The sequence below is a fragment of the Mus musculus genome, chromosome 2, assembly GCF_000001635.26.
Source record: "Mus musculus strain C57BL/6J chromosome 2, GRCm38.p6 C57BL/6J".
Taxonomy (NCBI): Eukaryota; Metazoa; Chordata; class Mammalia; order Rodentia; family Muridae; genus Mus; species Mus musculus.
Window position 1 is genome coordinate 90,894,258 of NC_000068.7, and position 24,934 is coordinate 90,919,191.

Genomic DNA, 24,934 nt, shown 5'->3' on the forward strand with positions numbered 1-24,934 from the left:
GTGCTGCCATCCCCACTAAATAAATGTTCTAAAAATACACAAAAGCAGCACGCCTTTAATCCCAGCACTTGGGAGGCAGAGGCAGGCAAATTTCTGAGATCGAGGTCAGCCTGCTCTACAAAGTGAGTTCCAGGACAGCCAGGGCTACACAGAGAAACCCTGTCTACAAAAACCAAAACCAAAACCAAAACCAAACCACAAAAGCAGCCCAGCAGTGGTGACCCATGACTAATCCCAGTACTCGGGAAGCAGAGAGAGGTATATCTCTGAGTCTGAGGCCAGCCTGGTCTACAGATGGAGTTCCAGGACAGCCAGTGCTACAGAGAAGGCCTGTTTTGAAAAAAAAAAAAAAAAAACAACCACCACAGAGGAAGGAGAGAATGTCCATTGGAGTTTATTTACAGACAACCTTAGGTGAGGCCTTTTCCTCTAGGATCTACATGCTTTTGAAGTTACTTGGTTTCAGGCTTCTTGTCTCCAGCTTCGAGCTTGAGACTCTCAGGAGGCTGGCGATAGGCAGGGAAAGCCTCCCAGGGGCTGTTCAGGTCAAACTTGCGGAATTCTTGTGCCAGCTCCACTGGTTCAGCCACTACCCGCTTTACCTCATCGTCGTAACGAAGCTGCAGAAGCAAAAGTTAGGGCTGATGACTGAGGAGCCCGTTCTGCACCAGCCTAGGTGCAGATTCCTCCAGGCCCTATCCCTTTCCCTTGGCTTCTGTTTAGTACTCGTCCCAGGCTAGGTCACTCTACATCCAGACATACTATCCATTTGGTCACACAATAAGCTAGTGTATAGGATTCCATACTGGCCTTTACTTTTCACATGCTGCCAACCTTGTTGACTCCCCGGCCACACCATACCTTCAGCTCTTTACTTTTTGTTATCATACTTACTCCTTACCCAATCACACACCTTAAAAGGTAACAGCAAAAACTGATCTCAGACTACAGTCAGTGGCTGAAGAGAGTAAATTTAGGCCAAGTATGGGAGTGCTCAACTTTAGTCCCAGCAATCAGGAGGTGATCACGGCCAGCATGGACTATACAGTTCCAGGACAGCCATGGCTACATACAGAGGTCCTATCTCAAAAAAAAAAAAAAAAAAAAAAAAAAAAAAAAAAAAAAAAGACTAAACCGGCACTCTTGAGGCAGAGGCAGGTAGATCTCTGAGTTCCAGGACAGTCAGGACCACACAGAGGAATCCTGTTTGGAACACCAAACAAACCAACCAACCAACCAACCAACCTACCTACCTAAGCTGACACATCATACAGCTTCAGACCCATGGCCCATTATCACTGTAAAGACCTAAGACAGAAGGAGCTGGAGGCTCAACAGTTAAGAGTCCACATGCAGCCCACAATTGCCTGTCACTCCAGCTCCAAGGGTGTGAAACTTTTTCTGCCTCAGAGTCCCTGTGGATTTGTGGGGTCTTCCCATGCACCATTATTGCTATAATGGAAGAAGTTGAAAGTCTAAGGCAGGAGAATTTCTGTGACTAAGGCTGGGCTATGTAGACCCTGAGTCATAGATCCCCACCCCCCAAAAAGATCTAAAGCTAGAGGGACTGCTGCAGATGTACTTAGTTATAGACAGAGTGCAGCACTGGCCTTATTAGTATGCCCGAGACCCTGGGTTCAGTGTTCAGCCATGCAAAAGGAAAAAGCCTAGAACTAGACACAGCCTGGCTTTTCCTGTTACTGCACAATTAGCTGAATAAGGTAAGAAAATGAGGTAAGGGGATAAAGAGACACCACATATGGAAGGCAGCGGGGAAGCATGGCATGGAGGAAGGGAGGAGCCCTAATCAGAAGTAGCTCAGAGGGACAGGATACGCACAGCACTGAGAAAATGTGTGAGCACTGTAAAAAATCAGGGCATCCTGTGACCTCTACATGTGCTGCCACTTCCACTAAATAAGTAAATGTTTTAAAAATACACAAAAGCAGCCCAGCAGTGGTGACCCATGACTAATCACAGCACTGGAGACTGGGCTCTGAGTGTGCCAATAACATGCCAGGCCTCTGAAATTATCCCTCCTCAGTGTGTGTGAGCAATGTATGTTCATGTAACTGTGAACTCAGGGAGATCAGATGTCTTCCAAGGTCATTTTCCACATTATTCAATGTGTATGATTCATGTGCATACAGTGCGTGTATATAGACAGTGCTGGTGTTTGTTGCTATGTACAGGCTGGGCAGCCCATTAACTTCCTGGCATTCTCCTGCCTCCACTGCCTCTCTTGCTGCAGAAGCACTGGGTTACAGACAGAGTTATTGTGCATCACTTTACATGGGTTCTGGGGACTCAAGTCTTTTAGGTGTGTGATCCTCTGAGCCGTTTCTTTGGCCCTCAGCTTATTTTTTAAGAAAGAGCCTCCCCCTAAAGCTTAGAGCTCACTGACTAGACTAGGCTGGCTGACCAATGAGGTCCAGGGACCTACTTGGTTATAAATAATCCCAGCTTCTTGTTTTGAGTCAGGGTTTCTCTGTGTAGAACTCACTCTGGGTGGTCTCAAACTCATATCAATCTCTCTGCCTCTGAATGCTAGGATTAAAGGTGTGAACCACTGCATAGCTTTTTTTTTTTGAAACAAAGTCTCATGCTATAGCCTTTGGAATTCACTATGTACACGAGGGTGGTCTGGAACTCAAGAGATAACTGTCTGCCTTTGCCTCCTTTGTCCCGGGACTCTGGGATGACAGGCATTCACCACTATGCTTGGTTTGCATCCACCTTTTTACATGACTGCTCAGGATCCAAGCTCAGGTCCTCAGGCTTGTGCAGCAGGGACTGAGGCATCTTCCAGTTCTCCACTTTCTAGTAGGCTCTTGCTATGCCCAGGCTGGTCTTAAATAAAATCCTCCTGCCTCAGCTTCCCTAGTGTTGAGAAATGGTATGAAAATGTACCACAGGATGGAGAGATGGCTTAGCTGGTTCAGAGGCTGCTCTCCCAGAGGACCCAGCACCACATGGCAGCTGGTAACTGACTGTAACTCCAGTTCCAGAAAACATGACACCCTCACACTGAGATGCAGACAGGCAAAACACCAATGCACACAAACCAAGAAAACCCTTGCCTCCTAAGGTCACAGACATTTTTTATGCTATTGTTGTTTTGTTTTTCAAGACAGGGTTTCTCTGTGTAGGCTTCACTGTCCTAGAACTTGCTCTGCACACCTGGTAGAGATCCTCCTGCCTCTGCCTCTTGAGTGCTGGGATTAAAGGCTTTTCAATAGCCATTCTTGAGGGCTTCTTCTCTGCCAAATCCCTCAGTGATAATTCTGTACTTTTAGAGACTGGGGCAGACTGTATATTTAAGATTGCCTTGATCATAAAATTATCAATACATGGCAACCCATTTTGAGGAACCCCTCTCTGCTTCAGACATTTATTCTAATCAATCAATCAATAAAACTTTGTTTACAAGCCAGTGGTGGCAGAGACTTTAATCCCACCACTTAGGAGGCAGAGGCAGGCAGATCTGTATGAGTTTGAGGCCAGCTTGGTCTTCAGAGCAAGTTCCAGGACAACCAGGCTTACACAGAGAAACCTTGTCTCCCTGTGAAAAACATACATAAATAAATAACTTTTTTTTTTCAGGCCAAAGAACAAAACTAAACTAAAAATAAACAAACAAAACAAAATAAAAATAAAATAACCTCGATTGCTACAAGGGGCTAAAGACATGCTAGCAGATCCAGGTTCAATTCCCAGCACCAACACAGGGCATTATAACTACCTGTAACTCCAGTTTCAGGGAATCTGGCATCCACAGGTACCGGACATATACATAACATATATACAGGCAAAACACTCATCCACATAAAATGAATCTTAAAAAATAAGATACAATACTCTTTACAACATGGCTAATTTTAACTACCATTTACAATATACCAGGCTTTACACCTCACTTAATCCCGCCATATATTTAAGTGCTTATTGTTTCCATGATATAGATAGGAAAACTGTCCCTTGGCTAATTCAAACAACTTGCCCCATTACCAGATGGAACTAGGACTGCATCTCAGGCTCTTAAACCACCATAATCTACAGATCATAGTCCCATCATGTCATGATCTCCCAGGCGCCATGACTGCTACCCCAGTTTTAAGGTTTCTACCTCAACATAGCCAGTGAGGGGAAAGTCTTTCCGGAAAGGATGTCCCTCGAAGCCATAATCTGTCAGGATCCTTCTTAAATCAGGGTGGTTAAAAAAGAAAACTCCAAACATGTCCCAGACCTAGAAAAGAGTGGCTCTCAGAAAAACCTGTCCATCGGGCCAACAGCAGAGGAGTTGTACTGTGACACACCCCATAGTTAGTTACAATGCTGTACTTCTGGCCCAGAAAGGCTCGCTACATCCTGTAACTCACCTCCCTCTCATACCAATTGGCCGCGATGTGCACAGACACTATAGAGTCAATGGGTGTCAGCTCATCTGCATAGGTCTTCACACGAATCCTAGAGTTGAACCGCAGAGACAGCAGGTTGTAGACAATCTAGGGAGAGAAGAGCAGGAAGAACAAGATGGCTGTAGGATAAGAGTTCTGAACGAGGACACCAGTTATTAATGATACAGCAAGTCAGATTCCACCAGTGACCCTGCATTCTCTATGACAACTTACAAAGGCTTAGGCCACAACCATGGCTCTGCAAGTTAACCATCCTGTCTGGCTGTGTCACCCACTAATGGAAGATCTTCCTAGCCAACTGCCCTAATCCTCACTAGGTTAATTTCTGCTATTCTGTTCATCTCTTAAGATCCAACACAATTAAGTACTGAGAAGGCTGAAGCAGGAGGAGTGCTAAGTTCAGGTCTACTTGGCAAGCCATAGACTACATAGGGTGACCCTACCAAGACTTGGCACAACTGTTCTCTTTATCTAAGAAGTCTTGGGCTCCATGTCCTTCTGAGTATGCTTGAACTTCTTTATAATTGTATGTGTGCTGATGTGAATGTGTGCACAGCTTCTAGAACTCACTTCTTTTCTACTGTGGGCTCTGGGGAGAAATAAAGTTTGTCAGGCTTCCAAAGCAAGCGTGCATGCCTGCCTGCAGAGCCATCTTGCTGGCCCCTGTTTTTTCCAAGAGTTATTATAGTATAGCTTATTTCATCTAATAGGTACTTTTAAAAAAAAGTTTGGTTTTTTGTTGTTGTTGTTGTTTTTGGATAGGTATAACTATATAGCCTTCTCTGTCCTGGAACTTGCTATATAGACCAAGCTGGCCTCAAACTTAAATGTGTCTGTCACTATTTCTGGTTTTTGTTTTTGTTTTGTTTTTTCAAGACAAGGTTTCTCTGTGTAGCCCTGGCTGTCCTGGAACTCACTCTGTAGACCAGGCTGGCCTTGAACTCAGAAATCCACCTGCCTCTGCCTCCCAAGTGCTGGGATAAAGGCATGTGCCACCACCACCCGGCTCTATTTCTGTTTTAATAGGTATTTTATTTGGTTGAGGCAGGAGGAGTGCTAAGTTCAGGTCTACTTGGCAAGCCATAGACTACATAGGGTGACCCTACCAAGACTTGGCACAACTGTTCTCTTTATCTAAGAAGTCTTGGGCTCCATGTCCTTCTGAGTACATGCTCATGTTTTAAACAAAACTTCTGTCAAGCTGGCCAGTGGTGGTGCATGCCTTTAATCCCAGCACTTGGGAGGCAGAGACAAGCAGATTTCTGAGTTCGAGGCCAGCCTGGTCTACAGAGTGAGTTCCAGGACAGCCAGGGCTACACAAAGAAACCCTGTCTTGAAAAAACAAAACAAAACAACCAACCAACCAAAGAAACAACGCCCCCTTCTGTCACATGATTTTTATTATTTTTTTGTTTTTGTTTTTTTCGAGACGGTTTCTCTGTGTAGCCCTGGCTGTCCTGGAACTCACTCTGTAGACCAGGCTGGCCTCGAACTCAGAAATCCGCCTGCCTCTGCCTCACGAGTGCTGGGATAAGTAAAGCATATTTATTACCTTAAAAATAGACTATAATTTATAATTTACTGATGGCTTTTTTACATCAAAAGTTTCCTGTGGTAGGTCTCAGCTTTGTTCATGTTGACTGCAGAGATGTTTTGATTTCCTGTGTCCATGTTTGTTTAGTTGTTGTTGGTGCTGCTGTTTGTTTTTCATGGTCAAGGTTAAATATTCTTTTTTTTTTTTTTTTTTTTAAAGATTTATTTATTCATTATATGTAAATACACTGTAGCTGTCTTCAGACACACCAGAAGAGGGAGTCATATCTTGTTATGGATGGTTGTGAGCCACCATGTGGTTGCTGGGATTCGAACTCTGGACCTTTGGAAGAGCAGTCGGGTGCTCTTACCCACTGAGCCATCTCACCAGCCCCAAGGTTAAATATTCTAATATATATGTTACAAGATATTTGGCCACACCATAAAACCAGAGGTTGTGTTATTTACTGGAAAAACCTGTTTTTTAGATATGGTGTGGCTCAGTCTTAGCACACACCTTTAATTCAAGAGTTTTCTGCTTGAATATTTTAAACAGGATTAAAGTTAACCATAGGTCAACAGGTAGAACAAGTAACCAGTTGACAGAAACGAACATAGGACTATTAAGAAAAATACCAGCCGGGCGTGGTGACACATGCCTTTAATCCCAGCACTTGGGAGGCAGGCAGATTTCTTGAGTTCCAGGACAGCCTGGTCTACAAAATGAGTTCCAGGACAGCCAGGGCTATACAGAGAAACCCTGTCTCGAAAAACCAAAAAAAAAAAAACCATAGAGAGTAAAGGGAGTCAGGACAATGGATAGAGAGGCGCACAGGAAATAGAAAGGAGGGATATTAAATTAGAAGGTTTTTGAGGTATGGGAGAAGGCATTCCTTCTGGGACACTGACTGAGGAGGAAGGTCAGCTGGGTGCTTTCTCTGCACTCTCTAAGGTAGCAGGCTTTCACCTCAGCATCTGGCTCCCGAGTCTTTATTAGTAAAATTAAATGATTGAGATTTTGTTAAAAAACAAAGGTAACAACAGTGTCGTGGTGGTGGTGGTGGTGGTGGTGGTGGTGGTGGTGGTGGTGGTGTGGGATTTAACCCAAGCCTTTGTACATGTTAGGCTTGTGTTCTACCACTGAGCCATACTGCCAGCCCCCCAAACATTTTCAATAATTGCTTCTCTAACAGTTCTTTCCTGGGTTCTTTGCTTCGAGCAATTATGCCTGCAATGATATGAACATTCTAAAGTCACCAAGATAAATTCTATATTTTAATATTATATGATCTTCTAATTGTGCTAGTTAACAGAAAAAAAAAAAAATCCAAGGCCAGCCACAAAATATCCTTTTGAACCACAAAATATCAAATCCCCAACTGTGGCTATAGCTCAGTGGTAGAGCACTTGACTAGCAAGTGTAGGGCTCCAGGTCCAAGGCCCAGTGCACACACATATGTATAATGTTATTCTTTTGTTTGTTTGATTTTTGAGACCAGGTCTAGCTGTCCTAGAACTTGCTATGTACAATAAGCTGGCTTCAAACTCAGAGGGAGCTGCCTGCCTCTGTCTCCCAAGTGCTGTGTGCATGTGCCACTACACCCAGCACAAATTTACTTTCAGAAAAACCAAGCAGAGCAAAACATTGTAACATGGACCTACAGTTCTAACTCATTCTGCAAGCTAAGTAGTTCCAGGCCAACACAGTGAGATCCTGTCTCAAAACAAGAAAAAAAAAAAAAAAAAAAAAGAAGGAAAAAGGAAAGAAGGAAGCCAACAAACAAAACTGGGCAAAAATCCTGTTATGCTCTGTGTGACCTGAACCGAAGCTGCAACTACGAAGGCTCTGGTTTCCATAGTAGCTGTCACTCAGGAAGTCTTCTATGCCCTTTCTCACCTTTAGTCCTAAAATGCCACCAATCTTTTTATAAGCTAGCATCTCATCTCATATTGCCAGTTTTCCTTGAATGCTCTGTGTGACTGTAGATGACCTTGAACTTGTGGCCCCCCTGCCGTCACTTCCACAGAGCTAGACTCGGGTGTACCAAGGATTAGAAGTGTACCAGTCCACCTAGCTTTATGCAGTGCTGGGGATCAACCTAGAGCATTGTGAGTGGAGGGCAAGTACTCTACCAAATCTCACAGTTAACTGACCTCAAAACGGTTCTGCCGAGTTGGGACATCCACTGCCGTCAAGTCAGCCAAGGATTTGAATTGTGCATTGGTGTGATCCCTGAGAAAAGTCAGCGTTGGGATGACTCCATCGGGATGGATACAGATTTCTAACTCATCAAGGCAGGACACCTGCAGACACGGAAAGGTGGTGTGGAGAGAAGACATAGCTACTAAGGGCGTAGCACACTGCAGGGATCACTTGGCTTAAGTCAGTGGTTTGTAGCCTTTCTAATGCGGTGACCCTGTAATACACACTTCCTCAGGTGGTGGTGACCCCCAGCCACATTATTTTTATTGCTACTTCATGATTATAATTTTGCCAGTTATGAATCATAACCTAAACATATGTGTTTTCTGATGGTCATAAGCAACCCCAGAAGGGTCACGACCCACAGGTTGAGAACTACTGACTTAAGGTGCCATGGTGAATTCCTGGCCCAGACCCAAGGACAACGAATATTACCTGAACTTGTTGGACATACTTGGGTAAGATTTCAGCCACATACTCTCCAAATGCTGAGAGCTGCTTGTGGGTCACATCACTCCGGGGTCTGACAGTGGCTGGAAAGGAAAAAGCATGAAGGGAGAAGGTAGCAAACACACACACACACAAACAAACTAACTAACCTCTCAGGTCTTTCTGAAGAATTTTCATTAAAAAAGAAAAAGTTTACTTTTACTATTTATTTTGGTGTTTTGCCTGCATATATGTCTATGCACACATGAATGCCTGATGCTCACAGAAGCCAAAAGAATGTTAGATTCCCTGAGACTGGAGTTACAGATGGTTCTGAACTGACATGTCCATGTTGGGAATTGTATCTGGGATGAATAGCCAGTGCTCTTAAACACTGGGCCACCTCTCCAAGCCCTCCCTGAAGGATCTTAAGAGGCATAGGTGTAAAGTACCTTCCAGGAATTAGGAAGTGTTTAAAACTCAGGGAGAAGGGAGTGGAGAGATGGCTCAGTGGTTAAGAGCACTAACTGCTCTTCCAGAGGTCCTGAGTTCGATTCCTAGCAACCACATGGGACCCGATTCTCTACTCTGCTGTGTCTGAAGACAGCTGCAGTATATTCACATACATAAAAAAATAAAAATATCTTTAAAAAAAAAGAAAAAGAAAAAACTCAGAGTGCAACACCATTTCTCTTTCTCGGTCCATACACTCTTGTTACTGTGTTGGGCAATCTTTGCTTCTTTTCTCCACTGTTCCACAGCTGTTCCTCACTTCCTGTACTCATGGTAACAATGCAACAGTGGCAGCTCCTCTCTCAGACTCAGAGCTCTTTAAGGATGGAAACCAGACTTCTGTTTCTCTTTCCCTTCTTGGTACTTGTTTATACCAAGTTCTTAATCAGAGAACTTCAGGGCTGAAGGACCCTGAAAGATTACCTCATTGCCCATACTCTATCCCCTGTCACTTTGTGTAATAGATGTCCTGGAATGAAAAGAAGCTTTCTATTTCCCAGTGTGATTCTGTTGACTGAACATAAAATCACCACAGGGTCATTCAAGTACTTGAGCACCCACACATCACAGAATCAAGGATTAAGTATTTTCTGCACTTGGAAACAGACCTGCTTTGTCGTTCACTGGAACTGTGACTGAATAATTTAATTATCTGGACCGCTTCATGATCTACATCTATATGGACAGTAAAACGTTATGCGTCTCATCAGGCTCTTATGAAGTCCAAGGTGCCTAGTAAATACTAAATTGATGTGAGCTACAATTATTTTGGACTTTGAGTCTCAAAAGTTTTTGTTACCTGCGCTCAAAGACAATTTCATCGGAGGACAAAAAAAAAAATCAAATCCTGATAACGAGCAAAAGGCGATCAAGATCAGAAGGGAACAAATATCTAGGGCACAGGAAGTGCTCGATTCTAACAGCAAAGTGGAGACCATAGCAATCTCCAAGGACAAGCAGAGATTTGCCAGGAGGGAAGGACATTCCAAGGCAAGGACAAACATCTGACAGAAACAACGAAAGGCCCCAGCTAACGTTGGGGGAAAAAGCGCCATCCGCACATACTCACGGCGCTTGTCAGCCGCCGCGCTCTCCCTTCTTACGTGCTGCCACAGCACGGAGGGTCGCCCAGCCCCTGCACAGGGAGAGAAAAGGCACAAAGGCGCGGGTGAGACTCGGGGAGGTCTCCGTGCTGCCCGTGGTCTCAACCTGCTGCTGTTCCTTGCTCACCCCTGCCTACGGAAGCGGCCCCCAAGAGCCCACGACACCAGACCCTGGCTGCAGCCGCCGCCATGTTCCTTAGTGTGCCGACTAAGTAGCCGGAGAACACACGCAGGCCACGGAGCCCCAAGGGCACGGACCGGAAGTGGAAATGTGCAGTGACTCTTCTTCCGGGCGGACGCGGGGCGGGAAGCAGAGGTTCCGGATCTGAGCCCTGGCATGAAAGGAGGTATCGCAGGTAAGAAAGACCCGCAGGTGGGGAAACCGTGAGGTGTACGTAGCCCTATCTCGGTACAGCGGAGGCCGAAGAGAAGAAGACGCAACGAACCGCACCGGTGAGAGAAAGGGAAAGGGTGGGCGTTCTGGGTTCTAAGTTCTACACCGCGCCGGCTCTTGAGCTAAGCTTTTTTAATGGGGGGCGGGGTGGGGGGGGGAGACGATGGACGGTTTCCTTGGAGACCGTTTCCTAGGCGACTCCAGGTGGCACGGTCAGATTGCACAGGGTTATGGACTTCCTTGTGCCCCCGGCCGGGGACGGCTGGGCTCTCAAGGGCTTCTTTAAGAACTCACTGGAGCGAGAGGTAAGTAAGAAACAGCAGCTTAGAAAAGAGTAAAAGTGGAAGTCCAGGCCCAAGCCTCAGTATTGGGGGGTCTGCACTCTTATGTCCAGGCAAAGAGGGAATGTAACAACAATACCTGGATGTCTTAGTTTGGCCTAATTATGCTTCTCCAGAGTCTCATTAGTTGTATATCCAAATTATTTGGTTTTAAGATCATAGGCTTCCTCCTTCGTCTTTTTCATGAGCTAACCTAAGTCCCAAGTCTTTTGTTACATCACGATCAGGAATATCCAATTTTACCTCAAGGAAAAACAACAGAGTTGGAACTTTTAATTGAATTCATTGGAGGAGAGGCCCCACTGCAGGAAAACTGGAGGAATGGCATAGGCCACATTGGCAAGACCAGGAATAAGGCCATTCTGGACCCACTTTGCTCCAGTGTCTCCCTTCTCCCTGTCTTGACTTGGACAGTTGGATTCATGGACTGTGTCTGTGAATTACCCAAATACTTAGGGTGATATTGCTTTGCAGATAGTTGGCAAAGAGAGAAGTTGGCTACCATGGAGTCACCAGAGGAGCCTGGAGCATCCATGGATGAAAACTACTTTGTGAACTATACTTTCAAAGACCGGTCTCACTCAGGCCGAGTGGCTCAGGGCATCATGAAACTGTGTTTAGAGGAGGAGCTCTTTGCTGATGTCACCATTTCAGTGGAAGGCCGAGAGTTTCAGCTGCACCGGCTGGTCCTGTCAGCTCAGAGCTGCTTCTTCCGATCCATGTTCACATCCAACCTGAAGGAGGCTCACAACCGGGTGATTGTGCTGCAGGATGTCAGCGAGTCTGTTTTCCAGCTCCTAGTTGACTATATATACCATGGGACTGTGAAACTTCGAGCTGATGAGCTGCAGGAAATTTACGAGGTGTCAGACATGTATCAGCTGACATCTCTCTTTGAGGAGTGTTCTCGGTTTCTGGCACGCACGGTACAGGTGGGCAACTGCCTGCAGGTGATGTGGCTTGCAGATAGACACAGTGACCCCGAGCTCTACACTGCTGCCAAGCACTGTGCCAAGACCCACCTGGCCCAGCTGCAGAGCACAGAGGAGTTCCTCCACTTGCCCCACCATCTACTCACTGATATCATCTCAGGTAAGCTCACGAAAGGGCTTACCACACCTAACTGGGCAAGAGTCATGTTCAGCAGATGGTCTGGCTCAGGAGAACCCCAACTTTATGTGACTAACTGTTGTTAGTTTATATTATAATTCCCTTTCTGGTAGATTTTAGATTGAGGTTGATGTTCGGTGTTGAGAGTCAGCATAGCTACTGTCAGACAGTACAGTACAGTAACTAAAGAATAAAAAGCTGCATCACTTTTCCACAAAAGGAAATAAGAAGTGCCTGATGTTTTCATCTGCCCTGTATCTTGATGGTATGCAGGACTTAAATGAATTGATGAAGATGAATCAGTATATCTAAAATAGCTAGGGATGGTGGCCCATGCCTTCAATCCCAGCATGTGGGAGACAGAGGCAGAAGCAAGCAGATCTCTTGTGAGTTCTAGGACAGCCAGGTCTACAGAATGAGTTCTAGGACAGCCAGAGATACACAGAAAACCCTGTCTCAAAAAAAAAAAAAAAAAAAAAACCCAAACCAAACCAAAAAAAAAAATCTAAAATAGGAAACATTTGGGTAATAGCCATAGGTAACCAGTGAAGTGGAACTATACTTTAGATGTGTACTCTATAGCCTGAAAGGTGACTACGATGGCATATTGTGCAATCCACTCTGCTTTTAAAAAGCAAGGCAGGGCTAGTAGTATGACTCAGTGATGTAGTGTTTCTATGGTGTATATGAGTTTCTGGGTTTGGTCCCAGCACTGCAAAATGGTAGTGCTGGGGCAATTTCAAGTTAACGTCATATTTATGTGTGCATAAAGATACATATAATGGTGGTCTAATAAAATGGTTCAAGTCCTTTTTTCTTTTTTTGAGACAGTGTCTCTTTATATAGCCCTGACTGCATGTAACTCACTATGTAAACCAGGCTGGCCTTAAACTCAGAGATAAGCCTACCTCCACCTCCGCCTCCCAAATGCTAGGATTAAAGGCATGCTCTACTACAGCCAGCTGTGGTGCAAGTCTTAAGAGCCCCTTTAAGATTGCCATTCATGAGACTGGATAGATTGCTTAGTGGTTAAAACCACTTGTTGCTCTTACAATTAAACTACCAAGGACCATGGTTTAATTCCCACCAGGAACGCCAGTTACAGGGCATCTGATGATGGATACCAAGCATACATGTGGTATACAGATATATGCAGACAAAACACAACACACACAAAATATTTTTTTAAAATCACTAAAAACGCAGTAATATTGCCACTATGTTCTTCCTTTGGCTCTCACAGATGGGGTTCCATGTTCCCAGAACCCAACAGAGGCAATAGAAGCTTGGATCAATTTCAATAAAGAGGAAAGAGAGGCTTTTGCCGAGTCACTAAGGACTAGCTTGAAGGTAAGGCACATTTGATTCTTAAGGGTTGGCATAATGTCTCTGCATTCCTCAGTGGCCCTCAGTGGCCTTCTCTCTATTTTGGCAGGGGGAAATGTGTATCTTTTGGTATGTGTGTAGGAGTCCACTGTGTGGGTCACAAGGATCAAGCTCAGGTCCTCAGGCTTGGGGCAAGCGGCTTTACTGCTGAACCGTCTCACTGGCCGTGTGTGTGTGTGTGTGTGTGTGTGTGTGTGTGTGTGTGTGTGTGTGTGTATAGAGGTATGGATCAGACAGTAAGCTATCAGAGGTCTTCCTCTGCCACGCTTTTCCTTATTGCCTTGAGTGTCTCTTAACTGAAGTTTACCATTGGCTAGAATGGCTCACCAGTCAACAAATACCCAGGCTCAATTTGTCTCTGCTCCCTCCAAACTCCCTACAAGCATGTCCAACCATGTCCAACTTATTACATAGATGCTAGAGATTTTGTAGGGATGCTCAGGTCTTCATTCCTGTACAGCAAGTGCCCTTAGCCCCCTGAGCCATCTTCCAAGCCTCTGACCTGCCTCTTTTGATAGTCACTGATTAGTGACTAGCTTGAAGTTACTAAGAACTGGGGAGTCGGATGTGTTTTCTGGTCCCACAAGCATTCCATCTATGGCCTTCAAAGTTCATAGTTTTTGCTATCTTCTCCTATGCTATCTTTTTTTTTTTTTTTTTTTTTTTTTTTTTTTTGGTTTTTCGAGACAGGGTTTCTCTGTATAGCCCTAGCTGTCCTGAAACTCACTCTGTAGACCAGGCTGACCTCGAACTCAGAAATCCACCTGTCTCTGCCTCCCAAGTGCTGGGATTAAAGGCGTGCGCCACCACGCCTGGCTCTATGCTATCTTTTGAAAGAACGGCTTTCAGTATTGAGTTAACCAGTTCTAGCCAGATGTTGTGGCTTAACACATGTGGCATACATGAAACTAGACTCCCCGTCATAGTTCAAGGCCAGCATAGGCCATATACGATCGTGTCTCAAAAGTAAAAACAAAAGCAGAGATGACTTGGGATGTAGTTCAGTTACTAGGATGCTTGCTTTGTGTCGTGGAGTTCCTGGTTTAATTTCTAACCCTGAAAAACAAAAACAGTAAGAGCAGATGTGGTGCATGCTATAATCCCCCTGGAGGCTGATGCAGGAGAATCTAAGTATGAACAGTTTGTGCTACGCAGCAAGATCTTGTTTGAATAAACATGTAAATAAACTAAATTGTAGGGATGAACAAAACAAATTCTCTGCCCTGTATATCAAGGGAAAGTCAGGCCATGAGGCCCGGACCTTTAAGGATACCTGTCTTAGTAGAGTCTTCACATGAGCTGATGTCAGAATTTCAATTTTGCCAACAGGAAATTGGGGAGAATGTGCACATTTACCTGATCGGAAAAGAGTCATCCCGCACGCACTCATTGGCTGTGTCCTTGCACTGTGCAGAAGATGACTCCATCAGTGTAAGTGGCCAAAACAGCTTATGCCACCAAATCACTGCAGCCTGCAAGCATGGTGGCGACCTGTATGTGGTAGGAGGGTCCATCCCACGACGCATGTGGAAATGTAACAATGCCACTGTTGACTGGGAGTGGTGTGCTCCTTTGCCCCGCGACCGCCTCCAGCACACCCTAGTATCTGTGCCTGGGAAAGATGCCATATATTCCCTGGGCGGCAAGACACTACAGGATACCCTCTCGAATGCAGTTATCTACTATCGGGTAGGTGATAACGTGTGGACAGAGACAACTCAGTTAGAGGTGGCTGTGTCTGGGGCTGCTGGTGCCAACCTGAATGGAATCATCTACTTACTGGGGGGTGAGGAGAATGATCTAGACTTCTTTACCAAACCTTCCCGACTGATCCAGTGCTTTGACACAGAAACTGACAAGTGCCACGTGAAGCCCTACGTACTGCCCTTTGCAGGCCGCATGCACGCAGCAGTGCATAAGGATCTGGTGTTTATTGTGGCTGAGGGGGACTCTCTAGTGTGCTATAATCCCCTTCTAGACAGCTTCACCCGGCTCTGTCTTCCTGAGGCCTGGAGCTCTGCCCCATCCCTCTGGAAGATTGCCAGCTGTAATGGCAGCATCTACGTCTTCAGGGATCGATATAAGAAGGGTGATGCCAACACCTATAAGCTTGACCCTGCCACTTCAGCTGTAACTGTCACAAGAGGCATTAAGGTGCTGCTTACCAACTTGCAGTTTGTGTTGGCCTAAAACAGTGATGAGAAGAACAGCTGACTCCTTTGCCCTCCCCTTGTGGTGTATCCCCAGTCAAATCGGTAATCCCCCAGTTCAGAGAAATGTGTTAGTTTGGGCATATGTGAGAAAGGCAGCGCCTCAACCCATCCCCAAGGCTCATGGGATGCTCTGTGTAGGGCTTTTCACACTGCTGCTGCTTGAACTCTGCCATTATCCCCTGTGATCCTGTGCCTCACTTCAGACTGCTTAGAGCCAGCCTCTTCTCAGACTTAGGCACAGCCTCTCTTACCAGATCAGTGTTAAAAAGAAGCACCTTGGCTCCCATGCAGGAAGACAGAGGCCCATTCCTCTTGTCTATAGCCAGCCGAGTGGCTACTTGTCACTTTCCACAAAGAATTAAGTATGAGAGTTTTGGATGGGACAGTGGACTAAGCTAAAAATGTACTTCACCAGCAAGAATCAACTGTAAAATTCAAGATGTTCCTTCAAATGTTTTCTCATCTGTCTGTCAGGAAAAGAAACTTTGGTTGGATTTTTGGCTTATACAAACAGATAAGCCAGAAAGTAGAAACAATTGTTTCTGATTAATAGCAGAAACTGTTTTCCAGACTCAAATAAAAACAGTCTCTGGTCTTTTAAAGGCTCTAAGCTAAATAAAGAGTTAGGAACTGTTCATACAAATAAACGTTTCTGAAATGATTTGTGTGTCTGTGTTGACTCCTGAATGGGTGACTTCTAAAGGGAAACTAATTGTAGACTTCTTCCATCCTGACTCAGCAGTCCTGCCTACACCCCATATATCCTTGAACATTCTGATCACTCCCCAGAAGTGTGAGGGGAGTCCCACAGGGCCAGGGGAAAACTGTATTTTTATTTTTATTTTTGGACCTGCTAGGGACCAAATTGGGGCCTTATTATACATGCTGGGCAAGCACTTTGCCAAGTCATACAATTAAGATTTGGATTCTGACAGTAATAAGAACAGCTCTAGATACTTCTTTCCCTCTCTAGGATTAAATGTCTTTGATTTACAGTGCCATTACACACATTAGAAACAACAGATCTCTGTTAAAATTAATATTTCCTTATCCCTGTCAAAGAAAATAAGATTTAGCCAGACAATCTTGTTCTCTGTAGCCATCCAAGTGTTATTTCAGGAAGGAAGGCAAAGGAGACACATTATCTACCAGTCAGCACATTTGCAGTGTGGTCGGGTTAAGCTGCTTTGTCCTGTAAACTTGTTACTATATCTCAGGGAGATCCAAGTTCTTTGTTATCCACAGTCTTCAGACTCTTAAGTCAGCATGAGAGATAATCAGTAGTTAATTCTTTGCTGCCCTTGCAGTGATCTCCTTGTGGAACTCTTTGAGAACTTCCAGCTGGCTGGGCCTGATGGAGATGTGTGACCGGATTTTGGCGATCGCTTCTATAGCCTCCTCTGGGCTCCAGTTGTGTACCTGAAGAGCAAGGTTAGAAAATCAACCAAGAAAAGAAGGAGCAGGTATAACAATGCCCTTGGCCTATGAGCAGATGCTGAAGGACTCTCAGAATTAACTTTTAAAAAGATTTGGGCTGGCAAGGTAGCTCAGTGGATACAGGTACTTGCTGCCAAGCCTGAAAACCATAGCCAAGAGTTTGGTCCCAGGAATTCACATGGTAAAATTAGAGAACTAACTCCTGCCAGTTGTCTTCTGATCTCCACATGAGCGCCAAGGCATAGACATGCCCACATGTACTTGCACATATAAATAAAGTGAATAATGTATAATCAGTTTTCTTCAAGTAAATGAAGACTCCATAGAGAGCACTTTGAAAACCATGCTTCAGCTGGGCTAAGAGGTACAGGCCTGTAAACCCAGTTACTCGGGAAGCTGAGGCAGGAGGACCACTACTTCAAAGCTGGTCTGAGTTATAGTTCAAAGCCAGCCCAGCTGACTTACTAAAGTCATGTTTTAGTAAAAAGAATGCCCAGGATATAGCTCACTGGTAGAGCATTTGGTTAACATGCTTAAATCACTTGGGCTCAATGCCCAGAACTAAAACAGGGAAGAAAAAAAAAATCCTTTGCTGAGTGTGGTATGCTGGAGGATCACATGAGCACAGGAGTTCTAGAGTTTGAGGCCAGCCAGACCTTGACAGGAAACAAAAGCACAGGTTTCATGAGCACTTTTAACTACCACAGTCAGCAAAACCCCATATTTTCTATGTATACTCTCATTTTTGAGCTAGGATTTTAACAATAGTTTAATAAATATATATACATATATATGCATATATACATACACATACATATATATACATATATATACACATACATACACACACACATATATGTATATATACATACACACATACATATATATATACACATGCATACACACACACATATATATACATACATACATGATATATATATATATATGAAGTTCCTATTTCTAGAAGTAGGCATAGCACAGTGGTTAAATGCTTGCCAGGCTTGAATGAAGCTTACGGGTTCAAGTCCTGGCACCAAATACACTGGGTGCCTAGATACATGACTGTTAACTTGAGAGGGGAGGCAGGAGGATCAGAAGTTTAAGGTCATGCTCACTGACGTAACTGACTTTGAGGACAGCCTATAATACAGGAGACTTTGACACAAAATACACAAAAACTTCTATGGGCCTCTGGCAGCCCTTTTCCTGAAATTCATCACCATAGCTAGGAAAATGAGTACTTTTTAAATTTAGGAGTGTTGCCTTTATGTTTCAAGGATGCACATGGATTTAGAACTCATCAGAATTAAACAACCCTAGCCTGCTGGGTCAAATCTCATTTAGACCAAAGTACTCTCCTGAGATTACTGCAGCATATTTTTTTCTTCATGGTATTTTTTGAGACACAGTCTCACTATATCTACCTGGTTGACCTGAAACTCATGCTATGCAGAGCAGGTGGCTGTAAAGTCAAAGAGGTCCTTTGTTTTCACTTCCAAAATGCCAGGGGTTACAGCTGCACACCACCACACCCAGCTTCCAGCAAAGTCTCTATAATAGCATTGGTATAGCTCAGTCACACACAGTCCATATTAACAGGGCTAGGCCAGTTCTTATATTTCCTTAAATTACCTATTTGACTGAAAAATATTATGCAAGAACCAGACTAATGGCCAAAAATGAGTCACCTGGAAAGGGAAAGATATCAGGTAATGATAATGGACGATAACACATTTGTGTTTAAATATTTTTAAAACATTCCACTTGTCAATCAATACTTTTCCCTCCCATTTCAGGGAATAAAGTTGGGGCTTCATATATGTTAGGCAGGCACTCTACCACTGAGCAAAGTCCCCAGCCATATACACATAAAATAAGAAAATATGGTAAAACAACAAAAACTCATGTCAGAGCTTTATCCTGAAATGCCATAAAGCCAGCAGTGATCAGCACTACAACACTAAGTGTTCCGACCTGCTGTTCTGGCCCTTGAGCTCCATAGTCCGGTATCTGAGCATGTCCTGGAACCTCATCCTCCCACCTCCATCTCACATGTGCAGGTCCTCACACTCAGTTTGAGTCTCATGCACTCTAGGCAAGCACTCTACTATTGAATTAGCCCCTGCCATGCTATTTAAACTGGGCCAGGTGTGGTGGTGCACTCCTGTGATCCCAGCACTCAGGAGGCAGAGGCAGGAGGACTGCTGCAAGCCTCAATTATATAGCCCAGTCTCTATAATGAATTCCAGGCTATTCAGGGCTATATAACAATATACTATCTCAAACAAACAAAAAATAAGGCTCTTCCAGTCTTCTGCTGGGTTTAACAATCAAACTCCTTTTTTTTTTCTTTAAGACCTGTGCAGGCAAGCACTTTGACATACCTTCTCATTTAAGTTTCCTGTCACATTTAAGCTAAAGAAACAGCATCAGAGAGGAGAATCCACATTTATCTATCCTGACTGGTAAGGGCAGGACCAGAGAAGCTGGCCTGTGCACAAAGCATGGCTGTTTGGCATGATGCCATATTTCCTTCTGACAGCCTAGAAGTGGGTAATGGCTCACTCCAGCAAGGCCTGTCAGTACACAATGCTACTGAACATCTGGAAAGCTGTACCAAGGCTACTCCAGCGCTACTTTTCCTACCTGAATCAGATAGGCTGCCACCATTGTGGCACTTCTGGATCGACCAGCCTTACAATGCACATAGACACACTGGCCCAGTGCCTGGTACTTGAGAGCAAACTGGACTCCTTTGTGGAGATTGGCCAAGGTTGGGACCCCAGTCATGTCGACTGTGCTGAGCCGTAGCTGCTCAACTCCTGCTTTCTTCCATTCCTAGAACCAGAACAAAAAGGAAAGGAAAATCAAAGAAGCTTGAGGTAAATGGTTTGAAGAGGAGGTCCCAAGCAGCAAAACAGCCAGCAAATGCCAGGGTTTACTATAAGGTAACTCTTTCCAAAGACAGAAATGCTATTGAAAGCTCACCTTCCACTAAGCAGACATGCTGCTATTAGAACTATGTTCAAATATTCTTGAAATGCTTGGATCTTTAGTTCTTTTATTAGCTCTATAAAATCTACTGTGGGTCTAGAGAGACAGTTCAGTAGCTAAGAGCACTTACTGCTCCTGGAGGAGAGTTCAGTTTCTAGCACCCCCATTGGGAGGCTTATAACCACTAAGCACCTACCAACATAGTCGGGTGGGGGAGAACACTAACCCCAGCTCCCAGTTTGTGGGGAGGCAAACGTATAGGATATCTATGAATTTGAGTCTACATAATAAGTTCCAGGCCAACCAGAGCTACATAGTGAGACTGTCTCAACAAACCAAAAAACACCACCACAACAACAAAAAAAAAGTTTAAAAAAATTCAGCTGCGGGCTAGAAAGATGGCTCAGTGGTTAAGAGCACTGACTGCTCTGCCAGAGGTCCTGAGTTCAAATCCCAGCAACCACGTGGTGGCTCACAACTATCCATAATGAGATCTGATGCCCTCTTCTGGTGCATCTGAAGACAGCTACAGTGTACTTAGATATAATAATAAATAAATCTTTTTAAAAAAATTCAGCTGCAAAAGTTACGGGGCTGAAGGATGTAGGTCAGTGGTGTAGTGCCTGCCAAGTTAGCTCCTGAGATTTCCCCCACTTAAAATAACGTTAGGAAGCATGTTTTTGCCTTAGTTAGGGCCTATGCAGTGATCCAGCTGTAGGCAAGGATCACTAGTAAAATATATATTCTACCATTAGTGCATAAATATTTTTTCCACTTTTTGAGAGGTACATAGTAAAAAAAAGGGGGTTATTTTTAAGTTAAAACAACATACTTTAGACAAGAGTGGGGGCTCATGCCTAAAGTTCCAAGGCTAGGATGCTGTGAGTAGAGTTCAAGAATAGTCTACCCTATAGAATAAGACTTCCTTCACTCCTTAAAAAAAAAAACAAAGTAAAATGAAAAGCCTACCTGGTTTTGTGTAACATTATTTAAGAAACTAGAGAAATGAAATAAAGCCTTTTGTTATATTAGACAACAGTGTTTTTGCTTTAAGACTTCAAATACACTCTAGCTGCTTTTACTAGCTTCTTTGTTGTTGTTGGTTTTTAAATAAGGTTTCATGTAAGCAAGGATGACCTCAATTCTCACTGTGTAGCCAAGGATGCCTGTGAGCTGATGTTCCTGCCCCTACTTCCCAGGTGCTGAAGGTACAGGTGTGGGCCTCCATGTTCCTTGCTATTTTAGCAAGTCCCTGCAACTTAATGACTGCAAGAAGGCTGGTTTAATCCCACCAATCAAATCAGCAGAACCTGAAGGCATATTTTTGCTTGTATATCAACTGAACCAGAACCACTTTCAGAGTTGTTAAATATGCAGCTAAATCCTGTAAATATGCAGAATATATCAGGGTTGAGGGGGTGGAAGTGAGGGTGGCTGGAGGCAGGAACTTGCTACTTTAGCAAGGCTGCCAGAAGGTCCTTAGGCATCCTGGAGATTTGGAGATTTCTTTGCTCTAGGCTAGTGCCATCTTACAAAGGCAGCAACTCACATGTCAAGCGTTGTCTGTGGCTTTGGTGGCCTCTCCGTTTATACAGTTGATCACATTAGTGAGTATTAACTCTGACAGCTAATGACCCCCTTGAGACCTGTGACAATATTTTGGGAAATTCCGGGGACAGTCATGTTCTTTTGTTCTTTTTCTATAAAGGGCCCTATATACCCCAGGCTAGCCTCGAACTCGTGTGTGGCTCAGGATGAGCTTGGATGCCTGATCCTCTTGCTTCTGGGGTGTTGGGATGTCGGCCCTGTGCCACTACCATGCCTTGTTTGCCTTCTGCACTGAGCTTTGTGTATCCCAGGCAAGCAGTTTATCAACTGAAATCCATCCCCAGCCCACTCTGCAGATTCTCAATGATAACTATTAACATAGCATATATAATAAGGGGTGCTCTTCTTTTATAATTTTCTTTGGAGCAGGGGTTTCAAGACAGAATTTCATTATGTAGCTCTGGCTAACCTTGAATTTACTTTGTAGATCAGGCTGGCCTCAAACTCACAGAGATCTGCCTTCCTCTGTCTCCAGAGAGCTGGATTAAAAGTGTGCACCACTATGCCTGGCAGGAAGAGGGTACCCTTTTCTTATCTGTGATTTTGTTTTTAGACACAGGCTCATGTAGCCCAGGCTGGCCTCCACCTCACCACACACTGTGGCTGGTCTCAAGTTCTTGATCTTCCCACCTTCACTCACAAAGTGCTAACATAACAGGTATGAGCCACACTCTTAAAGAAATGCTTTTCTTACAGTTGGCCTTCGTCTCCAAAGCTACAATAACTAATTCAAACCTGATGCTAAAATATGTGTTGAAATGAATGAAATCAGCAAGGCACATTGTATTAGTCAGGGTTCTCTCGCTCCACTCCCTGAGCCAAGCATATTCAAACCACCACACACAAGTCACAATTTTAGTTACTGAGGTTAGTGACCAAAATCACAAATACAAAATGGGTGTATTAGCACATGCCTGTAATCTCAGTACTTGGAAAGTGGAGGCAGGAGAATCGGATCAGGACTTAAGACCCCTGTCTCAAAATAAACAAACAAAGGAAAAGTAGCATATACATGTACAATTCTGTGCATGAAGAACTGTACCCCCCGTCCCCATTTTGAAGCAGGACTTCCTTGTCCTGTGTCCTGACTGACCCAGAGCTCACTACATACAATACACCAAGCTGGCCTGGAACAACTTCTTGCCTTAAGGGGGCTGAAATTCCAGGAGTGAGCCACCCACAGCGGGTTAGCTCGCTCTTTTTAGACAATGGCCAGGACACATTGAACTCCTGGGCTCAAAAGATCCTGCCTCTGCCACCTGAGTCTCCAGACTCGCAAGACTTCTTTCTGGCTTATCAGCTTCAGCGTCTTTCCACCTGCAGCCATTTGAGCTTGACCCACATACACAGAACTTGAGAAGGCAACTAGGTCTCCAACACTGGTCTCGGAGACAAGGTCACCCACGGCGTCCTTCCTCTTCCCCTAGCTTCTCCAGCTTTCCCAGGCCCGAGTGCTGGGCCAGCCAGGCCAGAGGGCCCGGGTCCTCACCTTCGAGGTGTTGCACAGGAATCGGGTCTCGTACTCCTCGTTCATAGTGATCACCCCGCGCACGTTCTCGTCCAGTACCAGCTGCCGAGGCAAAGAGGAGGCTCAGCGAGGGCCGCGGGGCGCCCGCAGAGGCCCTGGGCCCGCTCCCGGCCCGGCCCGGCCCGGCCCGGCGGTCTCTCACCCGGCGCGTCATGTTCTTCAGCGGCAGCGCGCCCAGCAGAACCGTGTGGTCGATGCGGTGGTACCAGTCGCGGTGCGCCGGGCCGCGCACCCTCCCCCGGACACTGTGTAGAGCAGCGTCGGGTAGAAGAGCACCCGGGCCAGGCCGGCCTCCAGCCACGCGGAGGCCGCCATCCCGCCCCACCCCGCCAGGCGCAGTGGCGAGGCGCCCCACCCCGCCAGGCGCAGCGGCCAGCCACCGGCCCCGGGGCTCGCGACCAGCCACCGCGAGAAGGACGCGGAGGACGAGAGCTGAGGGCCACCTGATGCCTCCCGACTCTTCGAAGCTGAGTCCCCGGAGTCCCGGCCCTGCCCGAGGGATCCCGGAACAGGAGCCATGGCTCCAAAGGAGAGGCGCCGCGAGGCGCGGCGAGGGGTCGGGTGGAGGGAGTGGAATGGCAAGATCGGGTGAAACTGTGACCCTGCCTAAGGAGCAGGGCCGGCTCTCCAACCCCTGACCTTAGGGAGGGGCCGTGACCCCGGAGTGCACCCATCACTAAGGAGGAGGCTCAGCAGAGAGGCTCCTCTAAACAGGGAAGGCCCTGGAGAAGCCGAGTCTGCCTGTAAAAAAAGCGGTGGTTGTCAGCTGCTCTTGGGGGAGCAGGGAACCTGAACTTGAACCTAGGTGGTGGTCTACTGCCCTGTGTCTGTCTGTCTGTGTCTGTCTCTCTGTCTCTCTGTCTTTCCCCGCCCCCCCCCCTCTCCTTTTTTAAAACCAGGTCACACTATGAAGCCCTAAATGTCTTCTACTGGCTATGTAGCTAGCTCCAGGACACACAAAGGAACCCTGTCTCAAAAAAAAAAAAAAAAAAAAAAAAGTGTGTGTGTTGGGTGCTTTGCCTGCCTGTATGACATCACCTGGGTGCAAAGTCCAAGGAGTCCAAAGAGGATGTTGGAACCCATGGGACTGGAGCGTGACTCGGAGAGAAAGCTGGAGAATGCTGGAAATCAAACCAGGGTTCCCTGGAAGAGTAGCCAGTGCTCTTAACTGCTTAAATATTTCTCCAGCCACAAGAAAATACTCTTAACCTGTATCTGCTGCTTTTCCCCTCCTTTTTGGTTTTGATTTGGGGTGATTTGTTTGTTCGTTTTTCAAGATAGGGTTTCTTTGTGTAGCCCTGGCTGTCTTGGAACTCTCTTGTAGACCAGGCAGCCCTTGAACTCAGAGATTCACCTGTCCCTGCCTCCTGAGTTCTGGGATTAAAGACATGTGCTACCACTGTCTGTCATCTTTTTCCTCCTTTTAAAAAAGAGATATATTTTATTCTTATCAAAGAAATACTCGTAATAATACCCAAGAAGGAAAGAGTAGGTTGAGAGGAGTTTGGAGGGTGGGGATGAATTTTATCAAAGTGCATTAATACATGTATGAGATCCTCAAAGAATTAACAAGTATTAAATTTAAAATGGAACGTGTAGAGCTGGAGAGATGGCTCAGAGGGTAAGAGCACCAACTGTTCTTCCATAGGTCCTGAGTTCAATTCCTAACAACCACATGGTAGCTCACATCCATCTGTAATGGGATCTGATGCCCTCTTCTAGTG

At 45.3% G+C, this 24,934-nt stretch overlaps 3 protein-coding genes across 5 annotated transcripts; 1 reads left to right on the forward strand and 2 right to left on the reverse strand.

The window, feature by feature from the left end:
* Positions 1 to 369: 369 nt before the first annotated feature.
* On the reverse strand, positions 370 to 10,464 carry Ndufs3 (NADH:ubiquinone oxidoreductase core subunit S3). The gene is made up of 7 exons (NM_026688.3): positions 10,327 to 10,464; positions 10,166 to 10,231; positions 8,590 to 8,687; positions 8,106 to 8,255; positions 4,380 to 4,505; positions 4,127 to 4,246; positions 370 to 620 (listed from the first exon to the last, which is right to left on the reverse strand). The coding sequence occupies exons 1-7, from the start codon at positions 10,388 to 10,390 to the stop codon at positions 453 to 455; spliced, it is 792 nt and encodes a 263-aa protein (NP_080964.1). The 5' UTR covers positions 10,391 to 10,464; the 3' UTR covers positions 370 to 452.
* Positions 10,465 to 10,482: 18 nt separating this feature from the next.
* Positions 10,483 to 16,304, forward strand: Kbtbd4 (kelch repeat and BTB (POZ) domain containing 4). 3 transcript variants are annotated; one of them, NM_025991.4, is made up of 4 exons: positions 10,483 to 10,652; positions 11,409 to 12,026; positions 13,288 to 13,394; positions 14,760 to 16,304. In NM_025991.4, exons 2-4 carry the CDS (start codon positions 11,438 to 11,440, stop codon positions 15,618 to 15,620), a joined length of 1,557 nt encoding a protein of 518 aa, NP_080267.1. In that variant the 5' UTR covers positions 10,483 to 10,652; positions 11,409 to 11,437; the 3' UTR covers positions 15,621 to 16,304. The 3 variants fall into 3 exon arrangements, with proteins under 3 accessions (NP_080267.1, NP_001298045.1, NP_001348301.1); NM_001311116.1 differs by having other exon boundaries at positions 10,483 to 10,555; NM_001361372.1 differs by lacking the exon at positions 10,483 to 10,652 and adding an exon at positions 10,745 to 10,898.
* A 151-nt stretch (positions 16,305 to 16,455) lies between these two features.
* Positions 16,456 to 23,793, reverse strand: Ptpmt1 (protein tyrosine phosphatase, mitochondrial 1). The gene is given in 5 exon segments (NM_025576.2): positions 16,456 to 17,062; positions 19,727 to 19,918; positions 23,172 to 23,252; positions 23,353 to 23,452; positions 23,455 to 23,793. Coding segments are annotated over 5 exon segments (783 nt in total). The 5' UTR covers positions 23,730 to 23,793; the 3' UTR covers positions 16,456 to 16,927.
* Positions 23,794 to 24,934: the final 1,141 nt, after the last annotated feature.

Bases quoted from the DNA above. Each gene is read 5' to 3' on its own strand.
- Ndufs3 (NM_026688.3), bottom strand. From the start codon at position 10,390: ATGGCGGCGGCTGCAGCCAGGGTCTGGTGTCGTGGGCTCTTGGGGGCC. The intron at 8,688-10,165 runs GTGAGTATGTGC...TTTCCTTTCCAG, and splicing joins CGCGGCGGCTGACAAGCGCC to CCACTGTCAGACCCCGGAGT. The intron at 621-4,126 runs GTAGAAACCTTA...TTGCTTCTGCAG, and splicing joins CCCTCACTGGCTATGTTGAG to CTTCGTTACGACGATGAGGT.
- Kbtbd4 (NM_001311116.1), top strand. The intron at 12,027-13,287 runs GTAAGCTCACGA...TGGCTCTCACAG, and splicing joins ACTCACTGATATCATCTCAG to ATGGGGTTCCATGTTCCCAG. The intron at 13,395-14,759 runs GTAAGGCACATT...TTTTGCCAACAG, and splicing joins CACTAAGGACTAGCTTGAAG to GAAATTGGGGAGAATGTGCA.